Genomic DNA, 21,327 nt, shown 5'->3' with positions numbered 1-21,327 from the left:
ATCTAAATTATCCCGATTATCAATTAACCAAATACTCTTCTGCACCACTTCACTTTTAAACCTGCCTTGAGTTCTCTTCTTCCACTTCTACGAACTACTGACATCTCCATCTCATCACTGCCCCAAGCTTTAATCAAATAAATTGGTCCATATCACTTAGACCAATATTATTATTTACTGCCTTCGATGGTTATATCTATCAAACTATCTTAGACGCATCAGTCACTCTCGCCCCGAAACAAGTTGTGACACATTTTATAAAGATCCGTGCCAGGTTTTCAGGGACAGAAGTTAATCCATCAGTTGAAACCACTCCAGGCATGTTGGGGCTTTGTCTATGGACGGTTTCGCTGATGAATGTGTATTTCTTACAGTGCCGTTACGAGGAGAGAGCCCCATGATGCAGTGCGCTCCTGTATCTCAATGCCATGTCCTGGAATGTCTCTCAGTGACCTACAAGGACACACAGACATTACCGGAGACCCAAAGGTAATCCAACAATGCAGCGCACAGTATAGAGCCCATGGGATTACGTGATGTATTGATTTGGTAGGTGTTGGCTGTGACCCATTTTAGCATTGCAGAACCATAGAATTGAAAAAGGCCTGTGTTAAGATAATAAAAAAGATCCCTTTACCCATTTAGACACAAATAACTCCCAATAAAAAAGGAATTTTTAGAAGAAACGGACACCAACAAAAAAAAATAGGATGTAGGGTATGGCAACATGGGGATGAAATGTATTACCTTTTCTTTCCTCTTCATGATCAATTCGATTTTATGATTTCTAATGTAAAACAAGTGAATGATGACGCTCATGAAAAAAAAACCAGGAAGAATCTGACGTCAGCTTGAATAACGTGCTTTTCACTTTAGTACCATTTAATGCAGATTCAATTTGATCCTCCAAAGTCTGAATACTGCTCCAAGTAGAGGTGGGTGATGTTGACAACGGTGGCGGGTTTGACTCCCGTACCAACCAGGCCCTTAAGTGCGGAGTTTGCATGTTCTTCCTACTTGCTCCAGCTCTAGCTTCCCCATTTACCCAAAAACATGCACAATAGGTAAAAATCCAGCGAATGTAGTCCTACAAATGTCCCTATGTGAACAATAAAGTGCACCTTAACTTAATCTTAACCAATCCATCAGAAATGTGCTAAAACAAGCGTGTAAAGTAAAGTATTTATTGAATTTGTCATTTCTATCATAAGCGATATACCCGATATTGAAAGTTTCTATACCTTCTTGCGTATCTTCAAATCAGCATTCACGATATTTCGATATACTGCCCACTTCTAGTTTATGCTTCATCTGCCAGGATTGACGCTAATCCAAGTCCATTAGCTAAAACCAAGCAATTATCTGCAATCTGCCAACAAAGAGTCAACTTTGATTCATCGCACCGTCCTGGAGCACTCTATAAACAAACCAAGTTCACCCAACAGCCAAAAAATCATTTATTTCCTGTATTTAATGATGTAAAAATGTGCTAACCTGTACAAATTTCTCCCAAAGATCCCGGTGCTGAACAGGAGATCTGACAGTGAGAACGGCTCAGCAGTGACAAGCCCCTCCCAAGACGCCATTATGGGTCTGAATATGATCTTTCCATCTTCTACCTAACCAACAAAATGTACTTTTTAGCTACTTTGCTTTAGCGTTAAGAATATACTATGTGTGCTTTACCAATTCACAGTTTGCAGACAGAAGTGAAGACCAAAAATGACTATTATGTGTAAGTCTTGACTGTGGTGAACTTGCTGTTAGCAGTGCGACGTGCTCGATGCTAACGTTAGCCTTGTGTGCTCCATGTTTCTTTTGCTCATTTGCTTGTTGTGCTGTTCTTTTTCTGCATCTGTAATGACTTTTGAACCGAAACATTTGAATATTAACAGTGGATTCGAGACCTGGCTGCTTGTCGTCATGGCTTCATTCAGTGAAAGTTGCATGCACAACCTCAGGCATGGTGAAGGCACTTGTATTCAACTGTTCAATTGAGTTGCTTGGATTTTCATTGGACTTTTTCATTTGATTCTTGGCATTTTAGCTGTTGGGTGAAATGCAAATCAGCATCTTTGGGCACGTGTTGTGTACGTCAAAAAGCAGCAGGAAAGAGATGATTCTGTCACGTGAAATGTGTCTTTACCACTTCACATCACGTCAGCACATGCAACAATTTAACACATTCTTGAATTTTTTAAGTGAATTAAGTGGTTTGTGCGAGGACACAGCAGCCCAAAGTTGGAAGCGGATTCCAACCACCTTCTGATTTGTATGAAAAGGTATATGTATGTGGTGGTAGTAACAGCAGTATTAATACAATAGTGTTAATAGTAACAGTAAGAGCTGAGGTATCCAACTTCCCTCATTCCTCCCAGAAAGAGTATTGTAAAAACAGAAGTTTGTGACAAAAATCCGACCTCTTCATACATATTAACTCGACACTGTATGATGCTTTGGGATGAGAGCTGATTGGTTGTGCAAGAACGGTCCCCCTTGCTTCAGTTTTAAAGCTGTGTGAGTGGACAAAAAGATCAGTGCATAAGAAGTTATAAGTTATGCACCAAAGTGTTTGTGAGAGCAAGTTAGGTAGATTTAATTACAGACTTCCTACATTCACGGTTTGAAAATCAGGCATGGCAGGTTTAATAGAAAGAAATATGTAGCCAATAAAACAGACGGAATCAGTTAAAAAGTGGTTTTCAGCAATTCCTGTTCTCCAGCCGGGGACAGAAATGAGGTCAGACCCCACGCACTACAACATGTGGATGTATACTCTACAGTTCTCATATATACTCTGTATATACTCTACAGTTCTCATATAAACTCTACAGTTCTCATATATACTCTGTACATACTCTACAGTTCTCATATATACTCTACAGTTCTCATATATACTCTACAGTTCTCATATAAACTCTACAGTTCTCATATATACTCTACAGTTCTCATATATACTCTACAGTTCTCATATATACTCTACAGTTCTCATATATACTCTACAGTTCTCATACTCTACAGTTCTCATATATACTCTACAGTTCTCATATATACTCTACAGTTCTCATATATACTCTACAGTTCTCATATATACTCTACAGTTCTCATATATACTCTACAGTTCTCATATATACTCTACAGTTCTCAGTCAGTTCTCATATATACTCTACAGTTCTCATACATACTCTACAGTTCTCAGTCAGTTCTCATATATACAATGTATATACTCTACAGTTCTCATATAAACTCTACAGTTCTCATATATACTCTACAGTTCTCATATAAACTCTACAGTTCTCATATATACTCTATAGTTCTCATATATACTCTACAGTTCTCATATAAACTCTACAGTTCTCATACTCTACAGTTCTCATATATACTCTACAGTTCTCATATATACTCTACAGTTCTCATATAAACTCTACAGTTCTCATATATACTCTACAGTTCTCATATAGACTCTACAGTTCTCATATATACTCTACAGTTCTCATATATACTCTCAGTTCTCATATATACTCTACAGTTCTCATATATACTCTACAGTTCTCATATATACTCTACAGTTCTCATATATACTCTACAGTTCTCATATAGACTCTACAGTTCTCATATATACTCTACAGTTCTCATATATACTCTACAGTTCTCATATATACTCTACAGTTCTCATATATACTCTCAGTTCTCATATATACTCTACAGTTCTCATATAGACTCTACAGTTCTCATATATACTCTACAGTTCTCATATAAACTCTACAGTTCTCATACTCTACAGTTCTCATATATACTCTACAGTTCTCATATAGACTCTACAGTTCTCATATATACTCTACAGTTCTCATATATACTCTACAGTTCTCATATATACTCTCAGTTCTCATATATACTCTACAGTTCTCATATATACTCTACAGTTCTCATATATACTCTCAGTTCTCATATATACTCTACAGTTCTCATATATACTCTACAGTTCTCATATATACTCTACAGTTCTCATATATACTCTACAGTTCTCAGTCAGTTCTCATATATACAATGTATATACTCTACAGTTCTCATATAAACTCTACAGTTCTCATATATACTCTACAGTTCTCATATATACTCTACAGTTCTCAGTCAGTTCTCATATATACTCTGTATATATTCTACAGTTCTCATATATACTCTACAGTTCTCAGTCAGTTCTCATATATACTCTGTATATATTCTACAGTTCTCATATATACTCTACAGTTCTCATATATACTCTACAGTTCTCATATAAACTCTACAGTTCTCATATATAAAAGTGCTGCTTGTCCTCAGACAAAACGGCACATCGTTCCAGATGTAGTTCCTGCTGAATTCCTCTGTCAGTTTAATACATTTACTTGTGTTTGTCCAGTTAAAACAAGTATTTCCCTCGCGTGAGTCTTAAAGGACACGTGGAGGACTTTCTGACTGGCCGTAGAGAACACCACTATTGCAAATATCAGACGTGGCTGATTCGGACTCTTGCCCTGGGGGGTTAATCACCTCATTAAAATTTCATTGGTGCCTGGCTAAGCTCAGTCATCCGAGCCACTACTCTGTGAATTAGCGCTGCCTTCAGCTCCTGTTGTGATCGGAATAGATTTAAGCGGCCTGGACTTGAGTCACGGTCCAGAGCCCTGATATGCGCTCGGTCGATCCGTTGACAATGCAGTTTTTTTAATTTGATGGTTAAGACAACAAGAGAAAGCAAAAAAAAAGAGGCAGTTAACTGTCGGGTGGAGAGCGGCGGGAATCAGAGTGGAACGCCGCATGGAGACGGTATCGCTTTGCTGTAAATGTCCTACAGTATTTGCCTGACCAGCCATTCCCAACACGTTTTGACAGACTTCTAACATAATGTGGGAGGGACTGGCTGGTCAGGCATTAAACCTGTCTGTATCCATGGAGATGAGCAAGACCGGCTTCAGCAGACACGGGTCCAACGCCGGTGTTTGTATGTTTCCATCACGTGTTTTGCTGTCGTATGATTTAAATTCCTCATAACGCTGCATAATACCGTATTTTCCGCACTATAAGGCGCACCTGATTATAAGGCGCACTGTCAATTTTCGATCATTTTTCATATATAAGGCGCACCAGACTATAAGGCGCATTAAGCGTAACAAAACGTGAACCACACAAAATCGCTTCGAGGTCAGTAAGCACGACCAGAATGAATCCATATATAAATCGCACTGGATTATAAAACGCACTTTGTGCGTTTTATAATCCAGTATAATCCAAAATTAAAGGCTTTCAAGTGCGCCTTATAGTGCGGAAAATACGGTAAATGTAATAGAGTTTAACAAGCAGGTGGCAGACCCCCCCTCCATCATAAAAGCTACACAGTGCACCTTTAAGTTCAAAGCTACACAGTGCACCTTTAAGTTCACATGACATACAGGTCTTTGTAATCCATCAGGCATTCAGGAGTGGTCCGTATGACTAAAATAGATTTCAAAGGTATAAAAACACAACAACAACAACAAATCTATAGACATGGTGTCGTGGTAAACACCCCTCGACTTGAAAATAACAATTTTCTATATCTCGGCCAAAGCACGATGGTCCCGGTGGTCCCAGATCTCTATAAATCACTGCTGTAACTGAAGAGGTTAGTTTGTTTTTTGGGGTCAGACGATCTATGTCTCTCTGTATAACTCTGTGTATCTGCGACACTCTTACCTCAGAAATGATATTAAGGTTGTGTAGATTAGTGGCCATAATCTGGACCGCTCCCGCCTGATCTTTTGTTGCTCAGGTTTCCAGATGGAGATGGTTTGGACATGCACAGATGAGGCAGAAAGGTTAAAGCTGCAGGAAACAGGACCAAGAAGCAGATTTATGAACGTGGCGAACGAGGACGCAGAGTTCATTGGTGAGAGAGGAGAGGGTGCAGAATTATACGTGGCGAATCGGAAACTATTTAATCAAAAACCTTCCAAACTTTTTTGTAGAAATATTACTTCTCGTTGGGAAAAGCTCCGAAGAAATTGCACCGCTCCCAGTATTTGGTTTACTTTGGATTTCATCATTTTGTGACCTCCAGACGTTTCTAAATGATTGAACACAAACCACGCTAAAACCCAATTTGTTCTACTGTGTTTACCATTACTCTCATTAAGGGTGTAATTTGTTTCATAAAGCAGGTGCACTCTAATGTTTCAGACTCATTTTCACACTTTATTTAAGTCTGCTGCGGCGTTAAAATGTGCCGTGGTCAAAAGGGAATGTCTCGGATAGAAAACACGTGTGGCTTTCCATATTCTGTCTCGAACATAACCAGGACCACAGCCTTTAAACAAGATATGAATCATTACTCAAACTAGTATTTCCAAAAAAGAATCAATACTGAAACCAACACAAACATTGCAACATTGTACATTTCCTGAATAGTTTCACAATTGGCCTGATCAGAAGTATTAGTATTGAAAACTGCACTAAATTGTTTAAAAAGCCAATTATTTTATTATCATTGGGATATCAAAATCTGTATCAAGTATCAAGTTATTTCTTTCGTATCAACATCGAGTTTGACATTTTAATTTAGCAAGAACTCTAACCACGACTCAACCTGGACAAAACGGTCCAGAATCCACATTTAATCAGGGCTAGAAAGTTTAAAACCGTTTCAAACTGAACCAGGGCTAAACCAGTATTTATCCAGGAACAGTTGGACTAAAACAGGACCAAATAATAATAATTCATAACTAAACCAGGTCGAGACAAAATGAATACTTCCACATAAAACACGTTATCTCAGTTTGTCTTCATATTTGTGTAGTAATGTCTGCTTCACTATAAGCTGATATGATTCTGTACTATTTGTAATATTTAATGTACTGCTTGTACATGGTCCCTGACAAATAAATAATAAACTAAAAACTACACATTTTTCTATATTTCTCGCACTGCTGTTGCTGCGATCTCTTGATGTATGATTTGTCATGAAGTTTATTGACGTTGTTGCCGCCAAAATACACACGGCAAGCCCCTATTTCTGCTGCTACCACACTTCTCCTCATCCTATTTCTACTTCTACCACTAGTACTACTCCTACTACTTGTATTACTACTGTTACTACCACTCCTTAGCGAGTATTACAGCCAGACTACAACTGGAACTACTTCATTTTGTCACAATAGTAAAACTTCACTTCAGTTTGCTACTTCATTCCAAATAAAAACACAAAATAATCATAGTTTTTAAGGTGCAGTTTTGTTCTATTTATGTGTTTTGAAAAAATATATATACCGTATTTCCCGGACTATAAGTCGCACCGGAATACAAGTCACACCAGTCAAAAAATGCATAAAAGAGAAGAAAAACACATATATAAGTCGCACTGGAGTATGAAATGCAGTTGCAAGTATAAAAAAACAAATAATATCACATATAAGTCGCTCCGGAGTATAAGTATATAAGTATGAATATAAGTACCGCACCCCGGCCAAAACTATGAAAAAGGTGCAACTTATAGTCCGGAAAATACGGTAATGACACTTGTAGAAATAAGCATCTAGTTGAAACACTAGTTTTAGTGTCAATTATACATTTTTATGTTTCCGTGTTAATTATGGTCTTTTGTGTCAGGTTTGAAATGACATGACATCAATCAATCAATCAACCTTTATTTATAGCGCCCTTTACAACCCTCAAAGTGCTTCACAATAAAACAAAATCAAGTCAATACGAAACATAAAACCAAGTAAAAACAAGCCAAATAATACAAAATAGAGTGTTAAAAGCCAGTCTGAATAAATATGTTTTAACACGAGTTGAAAGCCGTGCTCTCTTTTCTTTTCCGTGCTCTGTGGGTTCTTTCCGCTGTTATTCCCTCTCACCTGTCAATCATTCCTGTGAACAGTCTTGTAAGGACTGACACGGAGCGGCTCTCTCATCGACGCCGTTGCTTGAATACAGCGCGGCGGGGGGGGGGGGGCTTGTCGGGAACCAATCAATCGGCTGTAATTCTGCTTTTCTAGGCAACGCCATGCCACATCGGCGCGCGTTAAACTCCCGACTAAAGACTCGGCTGAATCGATGCGGCTACAGCTCTGTCCCGCCGCTCCTCGCCTCAATTACGCTCGCTTCTTGTTCACGCCGTACTGGAAAAATAACACTTTTCATCCGTGTTATTGTGAAGCAGACGCAGTTCAAATGAGATGGATTTACGTGCAAAGATCGATTTCAGCTGTAAATGATGCGCTTGTGTTTGTTTGTGAGTTAAACTGAACCGCTATGAATCGGTTTTGCAAATGACCTGCTGTATTCATTTTTTAATATAAGGCAGGTTTTCGGGCTTTTCACGGAGAAAAGGCAATTTTCATTAAGCTATTTCATTTGGATCATCGGTCGAGAGCCGAATGTGTTACAGTAATACATAAGTAAGTACTGGAGTAGTAAAAATACCGTATTTTCCGCACTATAAGGCGCACTATGAATCAATGAATGGTCTAGTTTCGATCGTTTTTCATATATAAGGCGCACCGGACTATAAGGCCCATTAAGCGAAACAAAACGTTTTCCGCACAAAATCGCTTCGAGGTCAGTAAGCACGACCAGAATTCATCCATATATAAGGCGCACTGGATTGGAAGTCGTTTTTTGAGGAAATTAAAGGCTTTTAAGTGCGCCTTATAGTGCGTAAAATACGGTAGTCAAATACAGAATTGTTTGATAAAGTAATATTTAGGACTGTGGTTAATAGTTGGACTAACAAAATGTGTTTCTTTGATTTTTTTTTGCTTTCGTTTTTTGGAGCTTGTTTGCCAACATTAGGGGGAGATAAAGGACACTTCAACTCGTCTCACAACAATGAATTTCCTCAACAGACAGACTCAAAATTACCTTTTTTAAGCAGAGAAATGAGCCGTCAGTTCGACTCTGCGCCATCACAAAGTCTGTCAGTGATCAATGAGAGCGTTCCCGTTGTTTATCTGTCTTTCTACAACTGTTTACCGGGTTTTATTCATTTTAGATGTTACGTAGAAACTAAATATTAAGGTGAGTTGCAGGGCTTTATATCTGTTCTTGGGCTGTGGCACGTCTTTCACATCTGAGATTTCATAACTCAAAATTGACACTCTGAAAGTACCGATCCGCATATGTAGCAACGTAATCAGAAAGAGACAAATTAAATGAACATAACGTGTAACTTTTTCAGCTCCAGGTTGCTCAGCGTCTCCTGCAAACACCCAAATGTTGCATTATTATTTCTCCGTCGTCACATTACGAAGTGACAGAACGCTCAATGTGTTTTCGCGAATGAACTAATTAAGGATTTGGGGCGAAGCAGATGTTTCCGCACGTTCTGTTGTGCCAAACAATGCATTTGTAATCAGCAGTTCACGAGTCTCCGTCTCCGAATATCAAAAAGACGTCTTTATTTTCTGATCCGCGCTCTGATTTACCTGCGTCTCTGATATATAACGCCAGCTTGTGTCTCAGAATAGAAGCCTTCATTTTAATTTACGAACAAAGCTGACGCGTTCATTGGAAATGTGGCTTTTATTTCTTTTTCCTCTGCATTCAAAGTGGAATTACACTTGTTTTGTTGCCTCATCTGCCCTGAGGCGGACTGACAGAGATGCGGCTTTACTGACAGATAGGGACAGGTGTCGTTTCCATGGACACAGCGACGTTTTGAGCTGGAAAGAGCAGGGTTCAAAGGGCATTTATTTGTTGAAGCGAGACATTGTAGGAAAACAGATGAAAACAAGTTTAATTTAGAAATATTAAACTGAAACCTTGTCTGTCGTTTACTCAAAATGACATGTATTTCAGATATTTGAATCATGGAATTATTGATTTTGTTCACGTAATATGTATATGTGTATTTATTTTTATTTTGTTGGATATCTTTTGTATTTTAGTAAACTGGATATTGCTGGGAAAATGTCCAATAGTTCAATTTTTCCTTGACATTGTTGCCACCAAAATACACTGTTTCTGCTGTTACCACACTTCTCCTCGTCCTATTTCTACTTCTACTACAGTACTACTCCTACTGCTTGTATTATTAAACAAGATATTGCTGGAAAAATGTTCAATATTAAAATTTTTGCCTTATTATTTTGAGTTAAAACCACAATGGATGAATGATTTGATCGACAAATCATCCAATAAAATCTAAGTTTATCATTATTATTTAGGGAAACTGCCTTTGAAATGACAGTTTGTACACGGCCTTGATCTGTGAAACAATAACTAATAAATAATAATATTTCTGTTCACTTTGTTCGTTTAGTGAAAGTCAATCAAGAGCGCAAACTGGCTAAAAACCTTTAAAAAATAATAATAATTGTCATATTTCTACTTCTACTACAGTACTACTCCTACTACTTGTATTATTAAACGAGATATTGCTGGAAAAATGTCCAATAGTTCAATTTATGCCTCATTATTTGGAGTTAAAACCACAATAAACGAGTGATTTGATTGAGTGAAAGTTAATCAAGAGAGAAAACTGGCTAAAAACCTTTAGAAAACAAGAATAATAAATCAAATGCAGTAGCGTGTCGCCTTTCTCTAACTTCCTCTTAAGTTGAAAAGTAAAAACCAAGTCGAAATTTCCATGTTGATGTTTCAATGAATAAATTGTTAGCAGCAGCTGCCTCGGCTCGCGCGCCGCGCCCGACAGCTCAGTGCTACGGGCTAATCTCAACCCACTAGCTTCAAGAAATCCCACAATAATTCACTTTTTTCTCTCCTCGAGACGAGCTGCAAAGTGTGTGAGTGCCTCCAGTTTCGCGGTGTCCCTCGATGGCTGTGACTAACTCATGTATTTCTGTCTTAAATACATGCATTTGTGGTGTATTGGTGGATATGCCATGACATGCGTTTCTCTTGAATGTGTTTATTGCATGCAAACTAACCCCGACAGTGCTTTGTGTAAACTAAAAACGTGGTTCAAGTGGGTTTTATACATTCACAGTCGCTCTCGGCAGCACCGCTTTGGTTTAATTATGCTAATAAAATGATAATGCTGCCCTACTGCGTTAATTGGACCGGCCCGAACCTCCATTTTTCATTTAGAAACAATGAGAAATAATAATGTGTTTGGAAACGCTAACTATGTCCGGCCTGTTTAGAGCAACAAAAGCTCCTTATGCCGTGAATAAAGTATGAAATAACGAGATCATTTATAGTTTGTTGAGCAATGGAACCAGTTTCACAAGTGTGGACGGACTGTTTTTAACACGGGGAGAAGCGGGTGATCATATAGTTTGTAGTGTCTCTGCGTTTAACCCAAGCGGTCAGGAGAAGAAGGCAATCCATCTTTCTTCAAGTCCAGAGCCAGGATCTCGCTCAGCACTAACAAGACGGACGATCGGCCCGTTCCCCGGACGACGGCAACGCGTACAAAGACAAACCGCATCCAATATCACCGTCTATCAATTAGTTTTACTCTTGAAACGTGCGTATTTCACGTGGAATATGAGCCCAGCGTTTGTGCAAACACATTTAACCACGAATAAACCTGAGCAAACAGTCAAGTTTAGAGAAGAATCGTGACTTTAGCACAAAGTTGCTTAATTTTCACTAAAAATAGATGAGTTAACTGATATATCGGGCTGATGTTTACACGTTTTAGCACATTGTCTATCGGTCCTAATGATATACAGGCCAATATTATTATTTAAAGCTTTATTTTAACAGTGCAAAGAGTCATTATGCTACTCTTTTATTGATTTGCAGTAACATTTGGGGGAAATAAAGTAAATTGGCCCTGCACATCAACCCAAAAATAGTGTGAGAGTTGCAAATGTAACACGTGTCTCTATGTTAGAATAAACTTTATTTTCTAACTCGATTTAACTTAAATACATGATGAGCTAAAGCTACAACTGCAAATCATATTTCTAACCGTCTCTGGCACCTGCACAAATTGACGCAAATTTGCTAAATGCCTCAAATTGGGACGTGACGAGGGCGTTCGGTTGAAAAGTGAATTCATTCGACTGTGCCAGCCTCTTAGAGTTATAAAAGACACACAGATCTATCTAAAAGTGCACATTTAACTTGTTAAGATGTTATTTTGGTTGCGCAGAATGTTACACAGTGTGACGTTCAATGTGTCTCGCAATCGCTTATTTAATTACAGGGCTTTTTATCAGTCAAACGCGAGCGATCGAGCTGCGGGATTGATATTTTAGACAAATTAAATGTTGGCAAAGTGAATGAGTCTGAACAGGGCATAAGGGCTCACTTAAAACTGACTTAACCACGTTATCGAGGCTTCAACGAGCTGCTTCGAGTAGCTTTTGTCAAACTAGTAGTATAATTATAGGCGGTGCAAAAAAGCCAAAGTACTTCTTGAGCTGGACGCGCCACAACATTTCACTCCTCGTTGAATAAACTCTTTTTTCCGGACGACAAAGCGCAGAGAGGTTCACAGAAGCTGAATGAGGCTGTAACGTTTTACTTTACGAGTGTGACGTCTGTATTTGTGAAACTGGTCCCTGGTTCGCCGCAGACGTCTTTTATCTCCACTTCAACCATAGATGCTGTATGTCTTTACCCTGTCGTCCCCCCCCCGGCTCTGCTCCGCCTCCGTTACTTGAACCCCGAATGCTCTGCTTGTGCCCAGGCTCTGGATGCACGATGCGAACATTGGACAGTGGAATTGGGACCATCCCCCTTCCCGAATCCTGCTCCTTCTTCTCCTCCATCCTGCACCTCCTCCCCAAGTCCTCGTCCACCCCGGAGCAGGCCCTGGGGCCCTGCGTCCCGGGCTGCTCCTCCCCCCTGCCCCGCTGGAGAGTCCCGTCCGGATTCAAGGACCACGCGGGTGTGCCCAGCTCTCTGTCCGACTCGTCCGTGCCCCTGCTCCAGTCAGTGCCTTTCCCCTCTGTGGCCTTCCTCCAGCCTGCAGCCCCGCCCTCCGAACCCCAAGTGACTGCTGTGTGCGAGCCCCACAGCCGCCTGCCACGCCCACAACCAGGTACGGTACACGAGCCGCGCCCGACACACAGTAGTAGCCCCGCCCGCGATCAGGTAGAGTACACAAGCCGCGCCCGACACACAGTAGCCCCGCCCGCAATCAGGTAGAGTACACAAGCCACGCCCGACACACAGTAGTAGCCCCGCCCGCAATCAGGTAGAGTACACTAGCCATGCCTGACACCCAGTAGCCCCGCCCACAATCAGGTACAGTACACAAGCCACGCCCCAACACCCAGTAGCCCCGCCCACAATCAGGTAGAGTACACTAGCCATGCCCAACACCCAGTAGCCCCGCCCACAATCAGGTAGAGTACATAGCCATGCCCAACACCCAGTAGCCCCGCCCACAATCAGGTACAGTACACAAGCCACGCCCCAAGACCCAGTAGCCCCACCTACAATCAGGTAGAGTACACAAGCCACACCCGACACCCAGTAGCCCCGCCCACAATCGGGTAGAGTACACTAGCCATGCCCAACACCCAATAGCCCCGCCCACAATCAGGTAGAGTACATAGCCATGCCCAACACCCAGTAGCCCCGCCCACAATCAGGTACAGTACACAAGCCACGCCTCAACACCCAGTAGCCCCGCCCACAATCAAGTATAGTACACAAGCCGCGCCCGACACACAGTAGCTCCGCCCACAATCAGGTAGAGTACACAAGCCACACCCGACACCCAGTAGCCCCGCCCACAATCGGGTAGAGTACACTAGCCATGCCCAACACCCAATAGCCCCGCCCACAATCAGGTAGAGTACATAGCCATGCCCAACACCCAGTAGCCCCGCCCACAATCAGGTACAGTACACAAGCCACGCCTCAACACCCAGTAGCCCCGCCCACAATCAAGTATAGTACACAAGCCGCGCCCGACACACAGTAGCTCCGCCCACAATCAGGTAGAGTACACAAGCCACACCCAACACCCAGTAGCCCCGCCCACAATCAGGTACAGTACACCAGCCATGCCCATGACACACTACCTCCACCCACAAGCTGTTAAACAAAACAAACCACAACACACTAGCCCTGCCCACAATTTGGTAGAGAACAAAAGTCCCGCCCCTAAACACACTAGCCCCGCCGCTCTCTTTCTCCTTTTTGTTCTCTTTTTTACGGTACAGCGTAAAACACATACTTGTACATACGTACAACTACAGTAGGTGGCAGTAAATGCACCGCCATTAAAAGTAACACAGCAACAACAACACTAGCCCCGCCTACAACAAGGTACAGTACAAAGGCCACACCCACTCAATAGTTTGCCCAGAGGTGTGGTGCCAAAAAGTACTACAAAAAAGTAAGAGTACGTGAGAGCAACTGTCTGAACATCTGATTTATCAAATGGAAACAAATGGTCACATTTATATAGTGCTTTTCTCCCTTCAAGGCACTCAAATTAATGTAACTGGAAGAATAAAACCTTAAATAACGCACAACTTTTTTGTTATTTTCTGTTCTATTATATTTTTCATATATAATATCAAAGGATAGACCAGAAATATTAGAAAAACAAAATCATATCTGACGGAAAAGTGCAAGAGTCATACTTTTTTCCCCACTCACAGTTCTGCCAAGACTGCAAACCTATCGCAGTCCTAATCCTTAATATATAATCAAAAATAAAAGCATAAGCCATCCGTACCAGCCTTTAGCCCCACCCACAGTCAAGTACATCACATTAGCTCCACCCATAATACACTTGCCCCGCCCATAATCACACAGATACATTCCGAATCGAAGGAAACGTCCAACTATCAGACTTTCTGTGCGTAAAGCCATCCATTCATTTCAATGTAGAAGAGCTGCTCTGTCACCCACACTTCCACTACAACAACTCGAGAAGAACAAAGTGGTCCAACAGCCCAAATTTGTGTCCATATCCGAGAATGTTAACGGTTGCTTCGGGCTACGTTTCACCCTCTGCAGACCACACCCCCCACGTCGCCGCCTGTATCTCCACCAGAGCCAAATCCAGATGCAAAGTGTCCAGTGTCACCACCAAACTGAAACCACAAACGTGTCCTCGGTTACATCAGTGCACTTTCAATTAACGAAGGCCATTTGTGACCCAGCAGTCGAGAGCCTTCTTAATGAAACACATTACACAGTTTAAAGTTAATGTTCCCTATGCTAGGCCCCATTTTCAATTCAACGTATTATTGTGACGCCCGAAATCACCACAACAGTTCATCAAACAGCGTATTCTAATCCCAGAGACAGCAGATTGGACCTTTACATATCTCTAACCAACGTTTCTCTAAAGGTTAATTAAGTTGAACGGCTGCTTGCTGCTAACTTATCTAAATAAACAGTGGCAGTTTCTGAAGCGTTAAAACAAATGGCGTAGCTCGCGTTGGACCTGTTGCCATGGTGTCTGAAGTCTAAATCTGAAGACAAGTGTCAATCAAGATCTAATCAGGCTTTATAGTTCAGAAGACACTGATTTTATTCATTCAGCGGCGTGTTTTTGAAAGCGCAGTGGCTGTGCTCGGTGCAAGAGTCGTACGAAAGCGCCTTTATTTAAGACGAGGATGTTTTTTTCATGTGCAGCGTTACAAAAGTGGCACATCCGCAGCCGACCAGTGGTTGTGTTACAGATGTGCCAGTCTGACCGCGATAATACGTTTGTTTTTCATTCATATCGCGACGCACCCAAAGCAATTTACAATTTATTTCACTCTAGTTTAATTGATAGACAGAAAAAAAAGGAAAAATTGCTTGCCCAAGGACACAATAACAGTATACAATGTGTGTAGTGTGACGTGTGATACATTTTTACTGCACCTACAGATGCACTAAATCTATATATTCAGTGACAATGAAGGTGAAGTTTAGTCGTCTTGAATTTGCAAACACAATCAATGACGATTACACTGAACGACATATTATATTGGGCTTTTAATCGTGTTATAACATTGTTCCTTCAGCCAAAAACATCCCTGGTATTGTATTTAAGATAAGATAATCCTTTATTGTACACACATGGGGAAATTTCATTGTTGCAACGCAGTTAGATACAGAGGAAAAGAACAGATCACTTAGAGGAAGTTTGAAAAACACTCAATAGAAGAACTCTTATAAACAAAAACTCTTAAAAACTTCCGTCACACTTTCTTTAATGCCGTTTACTGTTGTCCCGCTCCTTCTCCGAGCCTCAGAAAACACCCGGTTTCAACTTTCCCCGATGTGTGATGTCAGAAGTCGAGATCCGGCGGTTTTTAAGTCCATGAATCACCAGAAGACTCAATCGGAGCGCTTCTGTCGTCAAACCGCACTCATTACAACCGCATGACTTTACTAGCATGTCCGGGGCAAGCTAGCTTATGTTTTTCCCGCATTATAATTCCCACCGCTGCCAGTAGATGGAGTGCCAACACCAAATCCTGACGATGCAACACCTTTCAATACGTACATTATTTTAAGTCCTAAAACGCCAGAGAGGAGCACGTTTGAATAACAAAACGAACAATGCGTATTATGTAAATGTCTTTTCTCCTCACAGGTCGCAGAACAAAGTGGCCCGACGAGCCAATCACAAGCCTCTCATTTTGTTGTACTGTTTCAGGCGACATGGAACCAAAGAAGATGAACTGTGTCAAATCCAAACCGCGGCCCACTCCAAGTCAACAGAAAGAACAGAGCCGACTGCAGCTCGCCAACTGTGAGCCACCTTCTTCTGAGTACTTGTACTATAGCGCTACGTATACTCCGAGTGGCAGAAGAAAAAAAAATCGTGAATCATCTCTGGGCTAATGTAAACGTTACACTTTGCTGGAGAATGCCATTTCCTGTAACTGCGTCTCGCTTGGACAAAGTCCTAATGAACAAAGCTCGACACATGACTTACAAGTTTCCTCTGCTCGTTTACATTTCCTGCAGCTCATTAACACCGGGATAAACTGTCCAATCGTACGAGGCGTAAACGTACATTTAGGTGGTGGTAAAACAAACTTCTACTTCAGTCAGCACCTATATTATTCAAAAATGCAGAATTACTTTTTTAACTTGCAGAGATTGTATTAATGGTCAAATGGCCCTTGTATTTGTACCGAATTGTGATAGATGTCAAAGGCGTTAAAATATATTTTAATAATGAGTAAAATATGATTAGGAAGTATATTTTAACTTTATTGTTTAGTTCACAATAGGATATAATTGCAAAATTGAATTCCCACTTCTGCTGTTCATATAGAAAGTGGCATTAAAAGTGCTTTATTTGATTATTACTGTATTAAAAATGCAACAACTAAAAAATTATATCGATTTTTTGCATTAAACTTCCTGATGCATTCCAAGTATGCTAATGGAATAGTTTATCAGAGTTTTTCAAAACGTTCAGACGCCAGAGTTTTACCATCACGTCAAAGCCAACAACAACTAGAATGCTAGAGGCGCACTTCCTGATTCCTTTAGACTAAAAAAATACGCTTTATTATTGAATGCAGACAGCGCACGGTCTCATTTTGACCCTAAGAGCTGCTTTTACACTTACACTGGGGAAAGACAAATTTTACTTTATACATGGGAATAAACCAAGTACACTGGAAAACATGATAATTTTAGATAAGAACCAGTATTAAAAATTGCTTGAATTATGTAACATTTATCTGCGGTTGAGTACCGTATATTTTTACTGTCTTGAAATACAATTTGCCAATAAAACAAGCTCATATTTCAAGAGCAGGAGCATTTTTTTTCTAATTTCAAGAAAGAAAATGTTTGTCTTTTCCTCATATAAAAGATGACACCTATTTTTTAGCTAAACAGTACATTTTATGCTTGTTCCACTAGCAAATCTCGTGTTAAAATACTACTTAATTCAAGCACTCATTCATTTATTATCTTATTTTTTGGCTTTTTTACGGTTTTGCCACATCCACTTTCTGACTTACGTTTGCCATATTTTTGTTCCAGAGTTTGTCCTGAAGCAGATCGTACAATCGAAGTCCGTTTCACATGGAGAACCTCTGCATCCCACGTTTATGACCCAGGTTTGAAGCAGGAAAGAGCTGGACCAAAAGTGGACCAAGAGCGGACCAAAAGTGGACCAAAAGTGGACCAAAAGTGGACCAAAAGTGGACCAAAAGTGGACCGAACCGACCCTTCTGGACTCACGCATGAGCTCACTGTAGCGAGGATTTGCACTTCCTGTTTCCTGTAGCCAACGACAAAGAAGACACATTAACTCTTACGCTGTAGCTGCTAAGTCTATTGTTATAATAAGTCACGATAAAAAGAGATGTAACATTGTTTTACGCTATTTTCAAAGTCTAAAAATGTCTTTAATAATTTGAACGCAAACTTGCATATATTTAACAACATGCCCTTTTATTTCAACGATTTGCAGCGCCAATTTGCGACGAAACGCTTTTTGACCTTTCCTAAAACGTCCAGATCCAGATTTGGAGATGATTTTGGCGATTAATTAACTTCAAAAATGCAAACAACGCAACCAGCAACTATGGAGAATGCTATTTTCTGATTCTTCTTTGTAGCAACAGAGCGTTAGACATTCAAATACAAAATTATGGACAATTTGTCGTTTAAATCTGCATTTTTTTGATTATTTACACATCGTCCCTCAATCATTTTACAGTAAATGTAGCAAAACAGCGGCTATTCTTGTTTGTTTTTTTCCAATTTCGCGAATCATTCTCGAGTTAATTTACAGTTGGAGGTATAACTTTATTGATGGGTGCCATAACGTGGTGGATGCAGCAGGCCTCCGTTCTGACCCCGACGCAAGCCACACATGACACATAAATAACATTGTGTGGCCACTTCCTCCTATTTAACCACCGTCTGCACTGCTCCACGTGAGTCATATTTAATAGTGAGTTATATTTTCAATAGAAATGCAAAGGTTGAAGACCCTTTCCTCACCTTTAGGATATCTTTGTACAGCACTTACTACTGATATTGCCATTCGAGAGCGCTATACCTGACTGAGTAATGTGAATTTTTAAAGTGTGCACTAAACTTGTTGGAGTTTTTTTTTTATACTTTTCACAAAATGTATTTATTGACCTGCATGCGTCCTGCACCGCCCACTATACAGTGATCAGGCAAAACAATATGACTCCCAAAGAATAGAGATGAACTTATTGTCATTGGGTTTGGACTAAGTGAGTTAAAAGTGTTAAGAGTGTGGTATCTGTGCTTTAGACCTGGCTTAGTCCTGAGTTAGGCCTGGTTTAGACCTGAGTTAGACCTGGTTTAGTCCTGAGTTAGGCCTGGTTTAGACCTGAGTTAGACCTGCTTTAGACCTGAGTTAGACCTGGTTTAGTCCTGAGTTAGGCCTGGTTTAGACCTGAGTTAGACCTGCTTTAGACCTGAGTTAGACCTGGGGTAGTCCTGAGTTAGGCCTGGTTTAGACCTGAGTTAGACCTGCTTTAGACCTGAGTTAGACCTGGTTTAGTCCTGAGTTAGGCCTGGTTCAGACCTGAGTTAGACCTGAGTTAGCCCTGGTTCAGTCCTGATTTAGACCTGGTTTAGCTGTGGGTTAGACCTGGTTTAGCTCTGGTTTAGACCTGGTTTAGACCTGGTTTAGCTCTGGGTTAGACCTGGTTTAGTTCTGGGTTAGACCTGGTTTAGCTCTGGTTTTAGACCTGGTTTAGCTCTGGTTTTAGACCTGGTTTAGCTCTGGTTTAGACCTGGTTTAGCTCTTGATTAAACCTGGTTTAGCTCTGGGTTAGACCTGGTTCAGCTCTGGTTTAGCTCTGGTTTTAGACCTGGTTTAGCTCTGGTTTAGCTCTGGTTTAGACCTGGTTTAGCTCTTGATTAAACCTGGTTTAGCTCTGGATTAGACCTGGTTCAGCTCTTGATTAAACCTGGTTTAGCTCTGGTTTTAAATCTGGTTTAGCTCTGGTTTTAGACCTGGTTTAGCTCTGGTTTAGCTCTGGTTTAGACCTGGTTTAGCTCTTGATTAAACCTGGTTTAGCTCTGGGTTAGACCTGGTTCAGCTCTGGTTTAGCTCTGGTTTTAGACCTGGTTTAGCTCTGGTTTAGCTCTGGTTTAGACCTGGTTTAGCTCTTGATTAAACCTGGTTTAGCTCTGGATTAGACCTGGTTCAGCTCTTGATTAAACCTGGTTTAGCTCTGGTTTTAAATCTGGTTTAGCTCTGGTTTAGACCTGGTTTAGCTCTTGATTAAACCTGGTTTAGCTCTGGTTTTAAATCTGGTTTAGCTCTGGTTTAGACCTGGTTTAGCTCTTGATTAAACCTGGTTTAGCTCTGGTTTAGCTCTGGTTTAGCTCTGGTTTAGACCTGGTTTAGTCCTCATTTACACCTCTTGAGAGCTTTTGTCTACATGTTGTGACCAGTAACAAACTGGCTGGTGCATTAGAAAAGCCCATTTTATCCCCCAAAAACAGCTGCGAGCTCAAATAATACTCCAAACATTAGCAGCACGATGTCATACTGCACATAATATCTGCTGCGCGCGTCATATTGTTTCGACTGACTCTCTGTCCACACAAACCATGTTGAATACTTCCCATGTAAAGCGATGAGGGGTTTGCATTATATTTATCCATTAGCTGCATGTTTTAGCGAAAGCCTCTTGACATCGCCTCCTCGTCGTTGCACCCACAGTTATGACATCAAGACAAAGGAGAGTTCCTGCATGTTGACCCGCACCCACGGGAGACGCGTGTAGGCGGCGGAGTTGTGCTAGCTCAGGGAAAATTAACGTCACATTGTCTGATAGAAGCTGTGGATCTCGCCATTTTCTATGAACATATCGTCATCGCCGCGGGGACTGCCGGGGTTGTCCAGTTTTCTCGCACACGTTTCACTTCCTGTCGTTCTGCCGCAAATGCCAATACTTGATGGTGAATTTGAGTACGGAGTTTATTGTATTTTTTTGTATGTTTTTGTCAAATGATTCTGTTCCATTTTAGTATTGGTAGTTTATAAGTCAACTTGAGCACGTATTATCTTCAAAAGTTAACTGAAAGTCTTTCGTAAAAAAACAAAATTGGGACAAAACCGAGACTAAACCCGAAACAAAACCTGGCCTGGATCAGGACTAAACAAAGTCATAAACCAAACCAAGTCATAAACTAAAATAGGCTCAATTTAGGACTAAATAACGAGTAACGCGCTCCATTTTTATTGTTTGGAATTGCTTTTTGTCATAAATAAACTGTAAAATCATCTTTAGAGTATAAAGTGCAGTATAAAAACAGGTTCCGTTGAAGTCAAAGGCCTGAATCGTAACTTCTCCACCAAATATAACCAAAAAACATATTTATTATGTTATGTACAGCGTTGTATCTGGTTTTAAAATACACTTGTACTCAAGATAATAATAATAGTTAATGAGTAATTTTGGTGTCATCCTC

General features: G+C 40.6%; 1 protein-coding gene across 1 annotated transcript in view; it reads left to right on the top strand.

Moving 5' to 3' along the window:
• LOC140359271 (uncharacterized) overlaps nucleotides 1–18,145 on the top strand; it is a 64,861-nt gene extending 46,716 nt beyond the window's left edge. Inside the window, exons 9-13 of the mRNA XM_072444129.1 lie at nucleotides 375–489; nucleotides 1,516–1,591; nucleotides 12,620–12,973; nucleotides 16,550–16,685; nucleotides 17,899–18,145. Coding sequence (XP_072300230.1) covers nucleotides 375–489; nucleotides 1,516–1,591; nucleotides 12,620–12,973; nucleotides 16,550–16,685; nucleotides 17,899–18,145 — 928 coding nt within the window. The remainder of the gene's footprint in view (nucleotides 1–374; nucleotides 490–1,515; nucleotides 1,592–12,619; nucleotides 12,974–16,549; nucleotides 16,686–17,898) is intronic.
• The last annotated feature ends 3,182 nt before the right edge of the window (nucleotides 18,146–21,327 follow it).

The sequence above is a fragment of the Eucyclogobius newberryi genome, unplaced genomic scaffold, assembly GCF_026437365.1.
Source record: "Eucyclogobius newberryi isolate DKJ021-1_F unplaced genomic scaffold, fEucNew1.0.hap1 SCAF_14, whole genome shotgun sequence".
In the NCBI taxonomy this organism is placed as follows: Eukaryota; Metazoa; Chordata; class Actinopteri; order Gobiiformes; family Gobiidae; genus Eucyclogobius; species Eucyclogobius newberryi.
This window is presented reverse-complemented; position numbering and strand designations above follow the sequence as displayed.